General features: G+C 45.5%; 1 protein-coding gene across 4 annotated transcripts in view; it reads right to left on the bottom strand.

Moving 5' to 3' along the window:
• Positions 1-13,614, bottom strand: part of LOC147428722 (transcription factor HY5-like) — a 35,774-nt gene extending 22,160 nt beyond the window's left edge. Inside the window, exons 1-4 of one of the 4 annotated variants that reach the window (XM_086497124.1) lie at positions 13,458-13,595; positions 13,182-13,265; positions 12,930-13,074; positions 12,329-12,485 (exon numbers count right to left, since the gene is read on the bottom strand). In XM_086497124.1, coding sequence (XP_086353250.1) covers positions 12,329-12,485; positions 12,930-13,074; positions 13,182-13,265; positions 13,458-13,527 — 456 coding nt within the window. In that variant the 5' untranslated portion in view covers positions 13,528-13,595. The other 3 variants (XM_086497125.1, XM_086497123.1, XM_086497126.1) reach the window with 3 other exon arrangements.
• Positions 13,615-14,980: the final 1,366 nt, after the last annotated feature.

Below are 14,980 nucleotides of genomic sequence, written 5' to 3' on the forward strand. Positions count from 1 at the left end.
ATTACCTCTGGTATGACTAGGGGAACATTTTACAACTCTGCCGCGAAGTCAATTGGGCAACCGGTCACGATATTTTTAAGCGACGAACCAGAAACGGGAAAGGGCTTGTAAATGCGCCAAGTGTCATTTTCTCAAGGACTTTCCTCATGCAAAAAAATGGGCGCTGATTTTTAAGCTGGGAGAGGCCTTCATTTGCAATTTGTCACAGGTTGAGAGCTATGGAGTGCTTCCTTTCCCTCTTATGTACAGTGCGGTGCCAAGAGTGATGCCCTGCACGCTACGCACTGCCCTCTCTCTCCCCAAAGGCAGTATGTTATGCCCCTCTAGTGGGCTTTTCAATTGACCAATGTACAGTTGTGTGGGTTCATGTGCGATTGCCGAGGCAAGAGCCTCTTGCAGAGGTACTGGATTAGCTAGCGGCTAATCCCTCGCAGGTACAGGTGATTCGGAGAGGTTTCACGTGCGAAATCTCGTCCGATTCAAAGGGCAAGTAGCCCTACAGGTGCGGGAGCTCGAGGACTTGCTACGGATGCGACCGGCACGCAAAACGTAGCCCGAAACAGTGAATTACAGCCTGCTGTGTATTTTTGTAGGTTTAGGGTTTTGGCCCTAGACAGACCCTAATACCCCTAGGAGGTTCAGGGATGCGAGGGGACCGCTGTACAAGTGATCTGGAGCATTTACGAGGCAGAAAACAGAGAATTCAGTGTGCTGCAGATTCTCGCCAGGTTTTGAAAAGTGTACGTATGCGTCGGGAAAATCATCCAATGCGTGGGAATACTGACTGTGAAGGGTCCTAGTACAGTTATGCTGCCGAAATCAGGCCAGAACAGTTGAAATTCAGCCAAGATTGTGCGGGGCAGCTTGTAGGGAACCACATCTTTTATTCCCTCTGTTAAAGAATAAAGAAATACCGAAAGGGGCGCCTAATTTAGGGGCCAGTCTGGTGTCGGTCTTCTCATACAAGTGCAATCTAGCAGCTTGTATCCCTTCCCCCTTTGTTGTGTCGTGAAAGTACAGGTAAAGTGGGCGACAAATTAAATGGGTGAAAGCAAATAAGGTTTAAGTCTAAGGTCTACCGCCCTTTTTGGCTTAAACAGGCCAGTTTCATTGCACTTTTGGATGCGGTCCCAATGAGGATAGATGGTCAGATGACCAGTGGGAGCCCAACGGAATCGTTTCCTAAAATTTAGGAAACTGCTATTTTGGGCCATGACATGTGTACGCATCATTACCTCCGGTATGACTAGGGCAACATATTACAACTCTGCCGCAAAGACAAATGGGCAACTAGTCGGGAGATTTTTAAGCGGCAAACCCGAAACGGGAAAATGCTTGTAAATGCGCCAAGTGGCAGATTTTCATGGACTTGCCTCCTACAGAAAAATGGACGCTGAATTTTAAGCTGAGAGAAGCCTCATTTTGGTTTTTGCCACAGGTTAAGAGCTATGGAGTGCTTCCTTTCCCTCTATGTACTGTGTGGTGCCAGGAGTGATGCCCTGCATGCTACACACTGCTCTCTCTCTCTCCCTTACGTGCAGTTATGTGAGGCCCCACAAGAGGGCTTTTCATTTGACTGATGTACAATTGTGTGGGTTCATGCGATTGCCGAGGAAAGAGCCTCTTGCACAGGTATTGGGTTAGCTAGTGGCTAATCTCCCGCAGGTACAAGTGAGTTCGGAGAGGTTTCACGTGAGAAATCTCGTCCGATTCAAAGGGCAAGTAGCCCTACAGGTGCGGGAGCTCGAGGTCTTGCTACAGATGCAACCGGCACGCGAAATGGAGCCCAAACAAGGAATTACAGCCTGCTCTGTATTTTTGCAGGTTTAGGGTTTCGGCCCTAAACGGACCCTAATACACCCAGGAGGTTCGGGGACGTAAGGGGACTACTGTAGAGGTGATCTGGCGCATTTTCAAGGCAGAAAACAGAGAATTAAGAGTGCTCCAGATTCTCGCCAGGTTTTGCAAAGTGTTCGTATGCGTCGGGAAAGTCATCTATTGCGTGGGGATAGTGACTATAAAGCGTCCTAGTACAATTATGTTGCCGAAGTCGGGCCAGAACAGGTGTCTCTCAGCCTGGATTATGCGGGGCAGCTCGTAGGAGATCACAAGTTTTATTCCCTCTGTTAAAGAATAAAGAAATACCGAAAGGGGCGTCAATTTTGGGGCCTACAGGTTGTCGACGTCTGCTCGGGGCATTAGCTTCCGAGCCGTGTGTGTATTCAAGTGTTAATTCCCATTGTAGGTTCTCTTTGCAAAGTGCTCTGTGTGTGTGTGTGTGTCTAAAGTAAAGAATTTCGGGTGAAAGCCAACGCCTACCGCCCCACGGGCCGGTTTCAAGGTTCCATTGCCAGGACATCAATCACTTTTTCCTCAAAGAGTGAGCCTCGGTTGTTTTGGGTAAAGACACAAAGTGTAGGAACGCGGGATTACACTATGGCCGACAAAGGGAAGGGCATTATGGAAGAGGGTTCCTCTTCGAAGGAGAGGCAAGAAATTCCTATGGTCTTCGAGATTGGCGAGAGTTCACGGCCACGTCAGACTGTACCTCCTGTTAATGTGAATGTCCCTCCAGTAGTACAGGTCTTCATGATTGGGCAACTTGAGGATGATGCGTTCAGGACTCAGTTAGTTGCCGCAGTGAATGTCTTTTCACAGCTAGTGCAGAATCCAAGGTTTATGGAGTTCTTGCAAGTGCCAAGTGCAACAGCAAAATAGGCAACCTACACCGCGTACAGAGCTTGTTGAGGATCAAGCCCAAGTACTTAACGTGACTCAGCAGGAAAGGGAACACTCGCATGTTGCGGAGTCAGGGGCTCCACATCAGGTTCCTCCTGTGCTTGAACAGGTGGCTAGAGCGCCTATTCCACAGGTTATGCCAGTTCAGTCCGCCACCTTTCAGAGCCCACATGCTGTCTTGAATGGACAGGGAACTGGATACCAAGCTATGCACCCAGTTTTTCCACCACCCACGGTACATCCTGGGTATTTCGGAGGTGGATCAGTGTTCCAAAGTATGGCTGGTTATGCGCCTAGGAGTCAGCCGTACATGCGTGGAACAGTGTTTGGGGGTATGAAGGCATCATGCCAAACCCCATGTATGGTAGTATCAACATGCAGCAGGGCTTTCAGTGCAACCAAGGCCAGTTTGGGGTGCCACAGGGTCATTTTGGCATGGCTGGTTTTTCTGGACAGCAGCCAGATATCGCACCTCTGACGCAAAATGTGAATGGCCAAGATGTGCCGATCATGCCTACTACGGTGCCCATGTTGCAGACCACAACTTGGGGGCACTGGAGAAGCCGAAAGATTACAAAGAAGGTGGTGCGGCTATAAAGTTCAGTACTTTCAGTGGTTTTGAGGATAAAGCAAAGGCTCTCACTTTCCTCCAGCAGTTTAATACAACTTATGCAGGAGAGAATTTTACAGAGGCCTCGAAAGTTAGAATAGCTATCACTTTCTTAAAGGACAATGCACTTACTTGGTGGACGACATTGTTAATGCAAGGACAGGCACCCGCCACTTGGGTCTACTTCAAGCAAATGTTTGCATCTGCTTGGCTGTCAAACGAATTTGAAGCCGACGTCATGACACATTGGCACCAGCTTACTTCGGCTACATGCAAGAGCTTGCTGAAGTACAATCGAAGGCTTTGTAAAGCGTTAGTCTCAATGACCTCTGTAACAGACTTGGACACTCCAAGTCAAGAATCAACCGCGACAGCACCAAATAACCACTTCAAAACAATTCACAGATCACAATAGATTTGCACTGGCCCGGCGGAGTTCCGTGCCTAGAGATATTGGCCCCAAAGACTGGCGCCCCTTTCGGTATTTCTTTTTATATTAATCAATCATCAAAGTACAAGAGAGCGGTTAGGGTTTCACTCTCAGACTCTGCGTCCAGATGCTCTGAGAAGTGAGGCCCTCACCACTAATTTAAAGGTACAGGGGATGCCCAAAAGCAGAGCCCCAAAAGCTTCAAAGCAAAAGCAGATTCTCTCTCTCTCTCTCTCAATGAGAGTCAGTAAAAAGCAAGTTCTCTTTTTCTCTTTCTTTCTCCCAAATCAAAGCGAAAAGCTGAGATTTGCGTCGCTCAAAATTTCCCAAAAAAAAACCCAAAAAATAATAATAATAATATATTCTACCTCCGCGATTTCCGGAAATTAGGGTTTTTGGCAGAAATTAGGGTTTCTGCTATCCGCCATGTCATCACTTTGTGACAGACCCCCCTCTTGAAAGCATTGTAATCGATCGCGATTACGCCTGCAAAACCGACAAAAGCCATAAACCGTCTTAGCAGACACTGATTGTTAGTACCTACGTACTAGGAACACACATCTAGCACATTTACAAAATCGACAGTCACATCACACGACATCACAGGACATCACATGACATTCAACATTCATTCGGATCTTAGACCATGATTTATCGGCAATGTAGCTAGCAATCACATCTAGGTCCAATCGAGACCTCATCGATGTCCGATTGACTAACCCCTATTGCAACCATGTCTATTCGAGATCAAGTAGACCAAAATGCTGCAGTCATTTCGTCTATCCGTTCCTGCACTCACAAGAAGTCAAGAACAAATCAGTATCATAATTAGGAATTCCATTTCATAAAGTCATCCAGCAGAATACTGTCAGCTCTCAGTATCCCTGAAGCTCAAAGAGACATCAGTGACTTTAGTATCAAAATCGAGGCATCTGTTGACAAAGGAGCGGAGTGACTCCCCTCTTGTGCATCCCACTGCACCATATCTCCGGCCAAGCTAAATTCTGGGTTCCGTTTGGAGTAGACTATGCTAAACCAAAACGTCAAGGTAAAGTTTCACAATTCGAGGAGTATCTGCTAGGTCCTCCTCCTCCATCCACTTCGCAACAAATGCAGGAAAGTTCTTGAACTTAACCAAGAACCCGCCTTCGGACTTTACCTTTCTTCGTATCATTATGTGCCAAAATCTGTTCAGGAACAAGGATCTCCTCGTTTTCTTCCACTTTGGGTTGCTCATCGGGCTCCCCATCATCAGGCACATCACCCTTAACAGGGTTCAAGAGACTCACATGCAATGCATTATGAATCCTCCAAGTATCTGGCAGTTCCAATCGGACGGAGACATCATTTATCTTGTCAGTGATCTGGAAAGGTCCGTAGTATCACATACTAAGCTTTGGAAAAAGCCTCTCCTTTCCCTTTTTCTTTCGCAGGCGTGCCTTCTCAAAAGTAAGAGCACCCAATCATCCTCCTTCAGTTTCCAGTCGCGACGATGGCGATCCGCTACCTTTTTCTGTCATTCTTGAGACTCCTGCAAAGTCTCGCAAACCTTGGCAAAAGCCGTATCTCCAAGTCTCGCGAATATTCATCCGCTTCAAATATCTAATCTTTCATGCTCATGAAGAATGGAACCTTCGCAGCACTTTGAACAATCTCACATGGCGTCTTCCCCGTCAAAGAGTGTATCGTGTTACTATAGGCAAATTCCACCAAAGGTAAGTTCTTTTCCCATTGAGTCTTCTGATCCGAGATACAAGACTTCGATAAATCTAAAATCACTGAATTGGCAATCTCAAATTGCCCGTCAGTCTGCAAGTGGAACGATGACGAGAACTGCAACTGCATACCAATGTTCTCCCAAATTGCCTTCCAAAACCAACTCATAAATCTGAGGTCTCTGTCAGAGAGAATCGTCTCAGACGTGCCATGTAATCGGAAAATCATCGTAGATCATTCTGTATTCTCGGGAGATCAAAAAAATGAAATCCATTTGAATATTTTCCCAGGGGCGGGTGGGTATGGGTAAAGGCAATAACAATCCCTATGCTTTATGCCTGTCAAACTTGACCTTCTGGCATACCAAGCAACTGCGCACAAACTCTTCCACATCCTTCTTGAGTCACAGCCAAAAGAAGTATCTCTCTACCCCTTTCATGGTGGTAGAAATGCCGCGGTGACCCGTAAAAGGTGGACAGAGGTAATCAGTCATAACCTTTTCCCTCAACGGCTGTGTAACGCACGACATAGTCTTTTTCATCAAGTAGCCTTCCCGAAGGGAGTATCCAGCTACTGTCTCCCCGATTTCCGAAAATTAGGATTTTTGGCAGAAATTAGGGTTTGCAGGAATTTTAGGGTTTCTGCCAGAAATTAGGGTTTTTGCTATCCGCCACGTCATCACTTTGTGACAACCTCTCTACAGATTTGTGCCATTGACAGAGCAGATAGAGAAGTATTGTTGTAGGCTGCCTAGAGAGCTTCGCGATTACTGTACCAAGAAAAGAGTTGCTACCCTCACTCAGCTAATGGAAGTTGCTAACACTGGTCTTGCCTTGCTGAAAGGAGAGGACACTAGGTTTCCGAGCAATGAGAAAGGAGGGCAGCAAAAGAAAAATTCAACGAAAGAAGCCCTTTGTGAAAACGACTCCTGAAGCGTCGCAGGGGTCGAAAAAGGCCACCAAGGACAAGGATTCATCCGGGACTTCTGGAGCACACGCAAAGAAACAGAAAAGGAAGCCTTTTGTGCGCAAGTCGCTCGAGGAAAAGAAGGTCCTAATGGTTGAAAATAAATGCTTTATATGCAAGCAACCTGGTCACTTTGCTACCAATTGTCCACAAAGGAAAAGACCAGCTGACTTAGATGATAAAGAAGACCAGAAAGGCAAGAAGCCTAAACCCACGACAGGTTTCGTGCCAGACATGGTGGGTGACAGGCCCAATACAGATGCCAGTGAGTTATGCAAGACAAGGGTAAAGTTAGGAATCAGACAGCACTCATCTTCTTTGATCCAGGTGCCAAAGCCAACTTATCTCACCAAAGTTAGCTATGAAGTTGGGCATCAGAGCTAAAGAGATGGGGTACACAGCACAGGTCCTGGCCACTCAGAGGGTGCTACTCCCATCATTGGAAAGCTGCGTCTGCATATTCAATCGTATGTGGACACAGAAGAGTTCTACATCATGCCGCTGGAAGGATGTGACGTCTTGTTGGGGATCCCGCGGATGTTCCGAGTGCATGGAGTCTTGGATGCCTACAACAAAAAGATCACTGTACAGCATAGAGGCAAAACTCACATCTTGGATGTAAAGCTTAAAGGAGAGTCAGTCCCTATTGTACCTGCTTCTGCTATCACTTCTGTAATTAAGAATCATCTTTCTGTTTACTTGATTTTTGCACGTGATGTCTCTAATAGTGATCAATCAAATTTATCTGTGTTAGATAAAGAAAGGTCAGCATTTTTGCAAAAGTTTAGTGACTGTTTTTCTGATTCATTACAGTCGCAATTGCCGCCAGAGAGACCTGAGGACCATCGGATAGATTTGGTGCTAGAGCCAGATTAGCCCAAGGGTTTCGTACCCAAGTTTGGGAAGTAGATCCACGGATCTGAGAGAGGTAGTCTCTCAAGTTGTGGTCCAAAAGTTGGGATTTCCAAGTAGGGACTTCGTGTTTGGGAAAGCAGAGTTTTTAAGCGGGAAGAGGACTTTGGAAACAAAGTGGGAAAAGAGAGTTGCAGGGATGCCATGCCCTGAGTCTGGAAGGTGAGATCCAGAGGCGAGAACCTTGATTCTCGAGGATTTGGATTAAGGAACGGAAGTTCCTTGGAATAGGGTTTTGCCCTAGGAATAGGGAGCTGAGGCTTTCGGGAACCATCAAGTCTTATTCTAGAATGAACGTGGTAATAAGTTCGGTTCAAGTGCTTGTATAGATTTCTCCTCAATAATAAAGATACTATTAAGGTGTAAGGTGAAGCGGAATGAATGTTGAACTTTGCTCAAGATGGTGCTCCGAACTGTGCTCAAGGGTTCCTTTTACTTACAGAAGGGAGAGCCTTCCGTTCTTTAATGAGAGAGTGCAATGGACACAAACAAAGTGAACGGACACTGTGCGTGAAGGTGCTGAGACTGAGAGATAGAGAGAGAAGAGAATACGACACCGTAAAACCCTCCTCCAAAGGCCCCACTCTCTATGGCGAGAGCGGTCTACTTATGATTGCACAAATCTCTACAATGCTTGGACTTGCCGACGATGAGGACAACGACGAGACGGGCTGAAATCTGAGAATGCTAATGGCTGAAATCTGAGAATCTTTATCTGCTGAATTCTGACTCTATGTCGGTGACGATGTCAATGATGACGATGCGACGACGACCCGCTGAAAACGTAGATGCTGAAATCTGCGTTTTCCGAGCTGAAACTGCAAACTTCGCGGAAACTGACCGTGTGGCGAGGATCTGTTGCGGGAAGGTGAGATCTACGAGGTTTGGGGGTTCTACTGCAGAAACTGACTGCTGAAAACTGAAAACGCAGAGTCTAGGACTGATTTCGTCGCGAAGATCTGCAAAAACGCTGAGGTTGATCTGCAAACCAAAAACGCTAGGACTGAAAATGGGTCCTGCTGCAAACACGCTGTGGATCTGCTAGTGCAAACCACTAACGCTAGTGTTGATCTGTCCTTTGCTGTCGCCAAGCTGATGCAGATGCAAAAACGCTGGCTGATTTGGGTTCTTGTCCAAAAACGCTAGCTCATCTATTGTGATGCAAAAACGCTAGAGAATCTTGGGGTCCTGCTGAGAAGTTGCCTGTGAGCAAGCGCTCCTGCTGCCTCTTCAGCCAAAAAGTGCTAACTTTGGTTTGCTTATATATTATCTTAGCAAAATTACCCTACCTAGTTCCCAACAAAAGTCACTTAATAAATAAGTGAAAAATGTCAAGAATAGGGAAAATAGGTCTAATGCACTGGAAAATTCCCTGATAGATTCTGATGGGAATACTGATGATCATGTTGTGTGCAACCGGAGGATATGCATCTAATCTAAGTGACTAGTCATGCACGGTCTGCGAACAGACTCACATAAGTGCAAGATCACTTCCTATTCTAGACTGACTTGATTGACTAAACCCTGGTCATGATGTAGCTTGTCCACGGACACATAGAGTTGGATGTGTCACGTGACATAAGGGGGGGACCAGCCCATCTTCAGGTCCCCAGTACTGTGTTGATCTTCTCACTCTCTATCTATTCTCTCTATATCGTTTGGCTTCAGTAAGAAGTGATAAATCCTATTCATCCGAATGCATTTTATATTGCTATGCGCTCTCGTTTGTGACAAAAGCTGCCATAAAAATCAGCCTGCGCAATTTACAAAAATCTGTACAAAATGCCATGTCAGCACATCAGCGTAAAAAGCGGGTCCGTACAGATGCCACATGTCAGGTTGTCAACGTAAATCACGGCGCGATTTTCGGGACTTTTCGTACAATGCCACGTGTCAGCTTGACGGCGCATGATCCGAGCAGTGTCTGTGTGTGTTCGAGGTTAGCCACGTCACCAGTTTGTGACAAAACCACTGGCCAAAAATCATCACATCCAAACAAAAGAGAAACAACAAACTTGCGACGAAAACATGCCTCCTAAACACAAACTGTCACATTAGGACCTTCATGCGTGACGGAAGAGTGCATGCCAGGCGCAAATCCAAAAAATCCAATGGGATCTGCTAGAATAGCAACCAAGCGTGCGCTCTTCACAAGAGAAAATCACATCATGCATACTACCAGAATCGAACAATATCACTATGCGCTCGCCATTCACATGACCATAATACTTAATGAGAGACATGTCTAGATGATCATGAGAAACTTGGGGTGTACTGCTTGGCTCATTTATGACACTTACAGAAGATGTGGGTTCTGTGAGTTCTTTTGTGGGGTCCTTTTGGGGTCTTTCTAAGGACATATACCTAGATGAATCCAAGATAAGCCGAGATTCAACCTTAACGGAAAGCGCAAGGTATAGACCCAAACCATCAGCTCCATCATGCATAGTATTGACTAAACACCACGACATCTCCAGTAACGTCGTCACCGTCCAATAGTAGGTGTAAAATTAGATACTAACATATACTCCCAAACACAACACACACCACATGCACACACATGAGCATACATCAACCCAAAGTTCAACGTGCTGAGTTTCTTTCATGACTCCGAAGATCAAGGGTAGGCTCGGCCATTATGAAGCATAGCACTAAAAAAATCATTAAATCGTTTAGGACAATCTCTTTTCCTGTGACCTTTAGTGTGACACTTAAAACATATTTCTTCTTTTTCATACTCGGTTCTTTCTTCAAGACTTAACCAACCTCTTGCTATTCCTTGAGCAGATTTTTCATCAAATGTCAACTAAGGGGTTTCCTAAGTTTTAGCCTTTTCTTTATTAAGAGTTCTGTGACTTAGGTGTAGTGGAAGATTGAGAAGAAAGAGGTAATTGTGGTTCTTACCATTGGAATAATTTTGTTGGCTCTTACAGATATTGGACTTGTTCTCCTTCGTTTCTTGCTCGAGAATTCTAACAACGTTATTGTAATCAATGGGTCGTAAAACTTTCCTATCCTATTTGATATACTCGTCAAAACCAAAAAGGAAAGTCTCCTTGCGATTCTCATCAGACTTGCGCAGCTGAACACCTACTTACAAAATAGGATTAGAAAAAGGTATCACTCGAGTGTCATTTGGCTTGAGCTCTCTCCATTCCAACTTTATATCAATCTGACAACTATCGTGGCATGAAGCGATCCTTGAGCTTGATACGGAAGTCGGCCAAACTATAAGACAGAGATACGCCATCCACAACACGCTCAAGGTGCGCATCCATTTGTGCCTCTTGCCAAGCTTGCAACCAATAATTGGTATCACCCGACAAATACATAGAAGCTGTCAAAACTTTATTGTTATTGTTCTTCTTGTTAGTTGCAGAGTAAGCATTGAATTGATGCAACCAACAATAAATCACAGAAGCATCCATCTTACCATCACACTTACTAAAACTCAACTTCTCAATGACTGGGTGATTGGAGGAGCTACGTGATGATTCATCTGCCTCTTTGGAAGGATTGTCCTCGACGAGAAGACTTGATGGACCGACTCTTCCATGCGTTGGTCTCTTTGGGCCTCACGCTCTGGCTCCGTAGCTACCCTCTTTTCTTCAACAGCTATTCGTAGAGTTTCGCGTTTTCTCTCTAGAGTCATTCTTTCCCTTTTGATTGTGTGTCCGCTGAGCCTTCTGCTACAGCAGCATCTCCACCATGGACTTCATCAAAACCTCCACTGGGCTTGGTGCAATCCATGGTGAGGATGGGGATGGAGGAGAATCTAGAAATGGTCCTCCTCGTGTAGTGACTTCTTCTTCAATTCCACTTTCGTCACCTTACAAGTAAAGCGAAGTACTAGGTCGAACTAAACCTTTTTCAAGAAGCTCGTTGACTTTCTTCAAAATTTCCTCTTGCTAAGCAAGACTTACCCTATTAGGGGGTTGGTTTGGAAGTGAGCTACACCTACCTGGTACATGATCAATTGATGATCTTCCAGGCATTCCGAAGGTTAGCTTATCCAGAAGAGTGTCCATAAAACAATCCTTAATACTTTTCAATAAATTGAAAATGTTTAATTTCCAAACTAGAGAGCGAACCCTCATTGTATCTTTTTCTCGTGCGAAAATCAAGTAAGCAAAAATGCATTTCTTTATTTTCTTTTTAATGGAGTCCATATGGCTTACAAAAGAGAATAGCCAATCAGCAAAAAAATTTATGTTCTTGCCCTCATGCTCAAAAGTGAGTGACTTTTCTACATAAATCTTGGACCGATTACGAATGGTACTGCCATGGCATACCCAAGATGATATCACATCCCTCGATGGGTGCCATCAAGAATAATTTGTGATCCTTGTACTCGCCAATCCAAAGATTGAGGTGTCCTTGCATAGGAGTTGCATTGGTGGTCAATCGATCCTGAAGTGAAGTTGAGCCGGTGTGAAGACCAAGCGTTCAACAGTTTTCAATGAGATAAAGTTATCCGTTGATCTAGGGTCATAGAGGATCAATATCCGTTGGTTATCACACATCCCAAGTCTTTAAGGAGCTGACGCTTCCCTTTTTCTGTTTCGGTATTCCCCGGTACATTAAGAATAGAATTCGAGCTCGATGGAGCGAGCTCCTTCTTCAATTGTTCCTTCTTCGAAGATGCTTGTTCCTGCCGTTGCTGCCGAACAAGGCAGTCGATCTTCATGGGTCCTTTCTCACCAAAGTAGAAATACCTTCCTTGCTCTTTGAAACTGCACTTTGATCGCTTTTTTTTTGTGTGTGTGTGTGTGTGTGTGTGTTTGGGTGTGTGTGTGTGTGTGTGTGTGTGGGGGGGGGGGGGGGGTTCATCATGTTCAAGCTACCTCGACCCTATCCACAACTCAGCAGACATGCTTTTAGTCGGGTAATTAAATATATACGCCATGCATGTCTTGCATGTGCACGTCTATGTATAAACATGTTTTCTTGCACACCTTTCGCAGCATGGAATTTTCTTGTTGCAATGTAGACACTTTTTCTTCAAGCTCCGCATGCTGATGCTCTATTTCCTTTATCCGAGTTTCCAAATCAGTAAGATAAGCCTTCTTTCTCTCCCTGGCTTGTTGGGCAGACACTCTGTTTCTGAGAAGCCTAGAAACACGCAGAATAACCGTCAAAATTCCGAGTCACATGCACTTGGAAAAACACGAGCACAAAATCCCACCATATGCTGAAATACCAATATGGCACCTGCTTGAAGTTCCAAGCGCTGGGTGTATGTGCATATCTCTGTGGCCAGGAAGAGAGGACCCTGGCTATGCTACATGTTCAAGCAGGCATGCACATACAATACTATGCGTGCACGCGTGCGTGTGTGTGTGTGTGTGTGTGGTGGTGGTGCGGAAAAGAAAGCGCCAGGGGGGCCCCGAGGGGGGGGGGGGGGGGGGGGGGGGGGGTTGCAGCAAGTTCATTTGACCAATAAATGACAGGCGAGTCTACCAGGAGGAAGGTACCCTTCAGTCAAGCTAAAATAGCTAGATATAAGTATAATGGACGGTGTCTTGGTCATTGCAAAATGCCATAACAATACTATACCTTTTCATGCGGCTATTCTCCTTCTCAGCTGGTAAACTTCTTTTCTTTCTGCCACTGCGGTGGCTCACAGATGCAGCTGCAGAGGTGTTAGGTACCTTACCAGCCATATCTGGCACCTCTCCAACATCCAGGTCACTATATTCGCCTGAAAGAAGATGAGAATGCAGTAAGGAAAGAATAAGAGCATTGGAGACACCAAATATGTCCGTGTACACATATGCAATTACAAACAGATACATGAAAATCACAAACCTGCTTGTAAAGTGCTGAACTTCAACGTACGTGCGTAATGACGAGTATCATGTGGGGCAAACCAAAATGCGTACCTAAACAAGCCTGTGACGCAGAAGACATGACCGTGCCGGCCTCGGAAACATTTTAAGCATACACCACTAATTTTACGAACCATAAAACACCGTGATACCCGCTAATCACAGCAGTCGTAATGCAGAGCGCGCATGCGCGCGCGCGCGCACACACACACATAGGCAGATGCACACGCTAAAACACGCACGAACGCGAGCTCACCATGATCGAGGAGATGGTTGAAAAGAGGATCCTTGGGAGAGAGGGAGGAAGAAGAGGAAGCAACTTGCATAAGTAGGTCGCAACGGCTGGCTCCTCCGCAGCACTCAAAGGGGGAATATTAAAATTAAGAGAATGTGTGACATGCACCTTAATCGATAGCAAGGCACCAAGAATAAGAACCACCAAATTGTGATGAACAATGCAGATTGTAAAAGGGAGAAAAGTCTAGTCTATAAACAGTACAATAAGACAAATGGGAAAATTACCAAAATAACCCTAATTTGTGAAAATATTTCCCAAAATACCTTTCAAATTTCAAAAATTCCCAATATACCCTTGTATCATTTTGAGATGGATTGGCCCCGATTTTTTGATATTCTAATATTCATGAAGGGGGAGTTTAAAACAATTTAAGTTTTCTAGGCAAAACTTTTAACAATTGCGCTCACAAATAGAGGCAGGGTGACACACAGGGAGGGAGAAAGAGAGTTTCTATGGGAACACGTAGGCAAGGAGAGAGGGAGAGACTGATGTCATGCGTCAACATGAGGACGCACACAAAACAAGATTTTTTTGCCTATGGGATGGACAAAGGGAGAGACTCACGTCGTGCGTCAGCACGATGACGCACACAAAAGGAGATTTTTTTGCCTATGCAATGTAGAAGGACAAGCCAGGGAAACAAAACTTTTTTTTTGGGTGTGTGTTGCATGTAGTCTGTAGCCTTCCTTTGCACACTGCGACGGTCTAGGCTGCTAGGCAAGAGGGTTCCGTCAACAGTTGAGTGGGAGCTTTGGTTGGGGAGCGGTGTAGTGGGCAAGTAACGGAGGCGAACCGGTTTATTGCAGGTTTGAGTGTCGTGAGAGAAGTTGACATGCAGGCAGGCAGGGAGATGCCCAGGTGGAGAGAGAGAGATACAATGGTCACAGCACCTGCATCGGCACAAAAGAGAGAGAGAGAGAGAGAGAGAGAGAGAGGTGGGAAAGGTAACAGAGGCGAACCGGTTTATTGCAAGTTTGAGTGTCGTGAGAGAAATTGACATGCAGGCAGGGAGATGCCCAAGTGGAGAAAGAGAGATACAATGGTCACAGCACATGCATCGGCAGAGAGAGAGAGAGATGCGTTGCTTCTCTATCTTCGTCACACAGTGCTAGGAAGGGCAGCAACAACGGATGCAAGGAAGGCATAGGTTGATGCAGACCATGCCATCGATGAGGGAGAGGTGACCTTTTCCTTTGAATTCCCAAATTCGAAAGGAATCTACATGGGAGAAATAGAGCTAGTAGTAGGGGGTACTTAGTGGTTTTCTTTGATAAAAGAAGCAGAATCTTCAAAGATGCAGCAGCGTGGCGAGAGCCTGTGACAAATGTTCGTTGCGGGGACAAGGGTCGTTAGGTGTTGGGGAGGCGATGAGGGGTGCAGGTCCAGCTCACAATGAGGGGCGAAGGAGTGCAAACAATGATAACATTGTCCCTTTGCCTTTTTTTTCTAAGATTGCAAGAGTAAGCTCATCCATCATATGG

Source organism: Adiantum capillus-veneris, chromosome 23 (assembly GCF_014529385.1).
Source record: "Adiantum capillus-veneris isolate H3 chromosome 23, ASM1452938v2, whole genome shotgun sequence".
In the NCBI taxonomy this organism is placed as follows: domain Eukaryota; kingdom Viridiplantae; phylum Streptophyta; class Polypodiopsida; order Polypodiales; family Pteridaceae; genus Adiantum; species Adiantum capillus-veneris.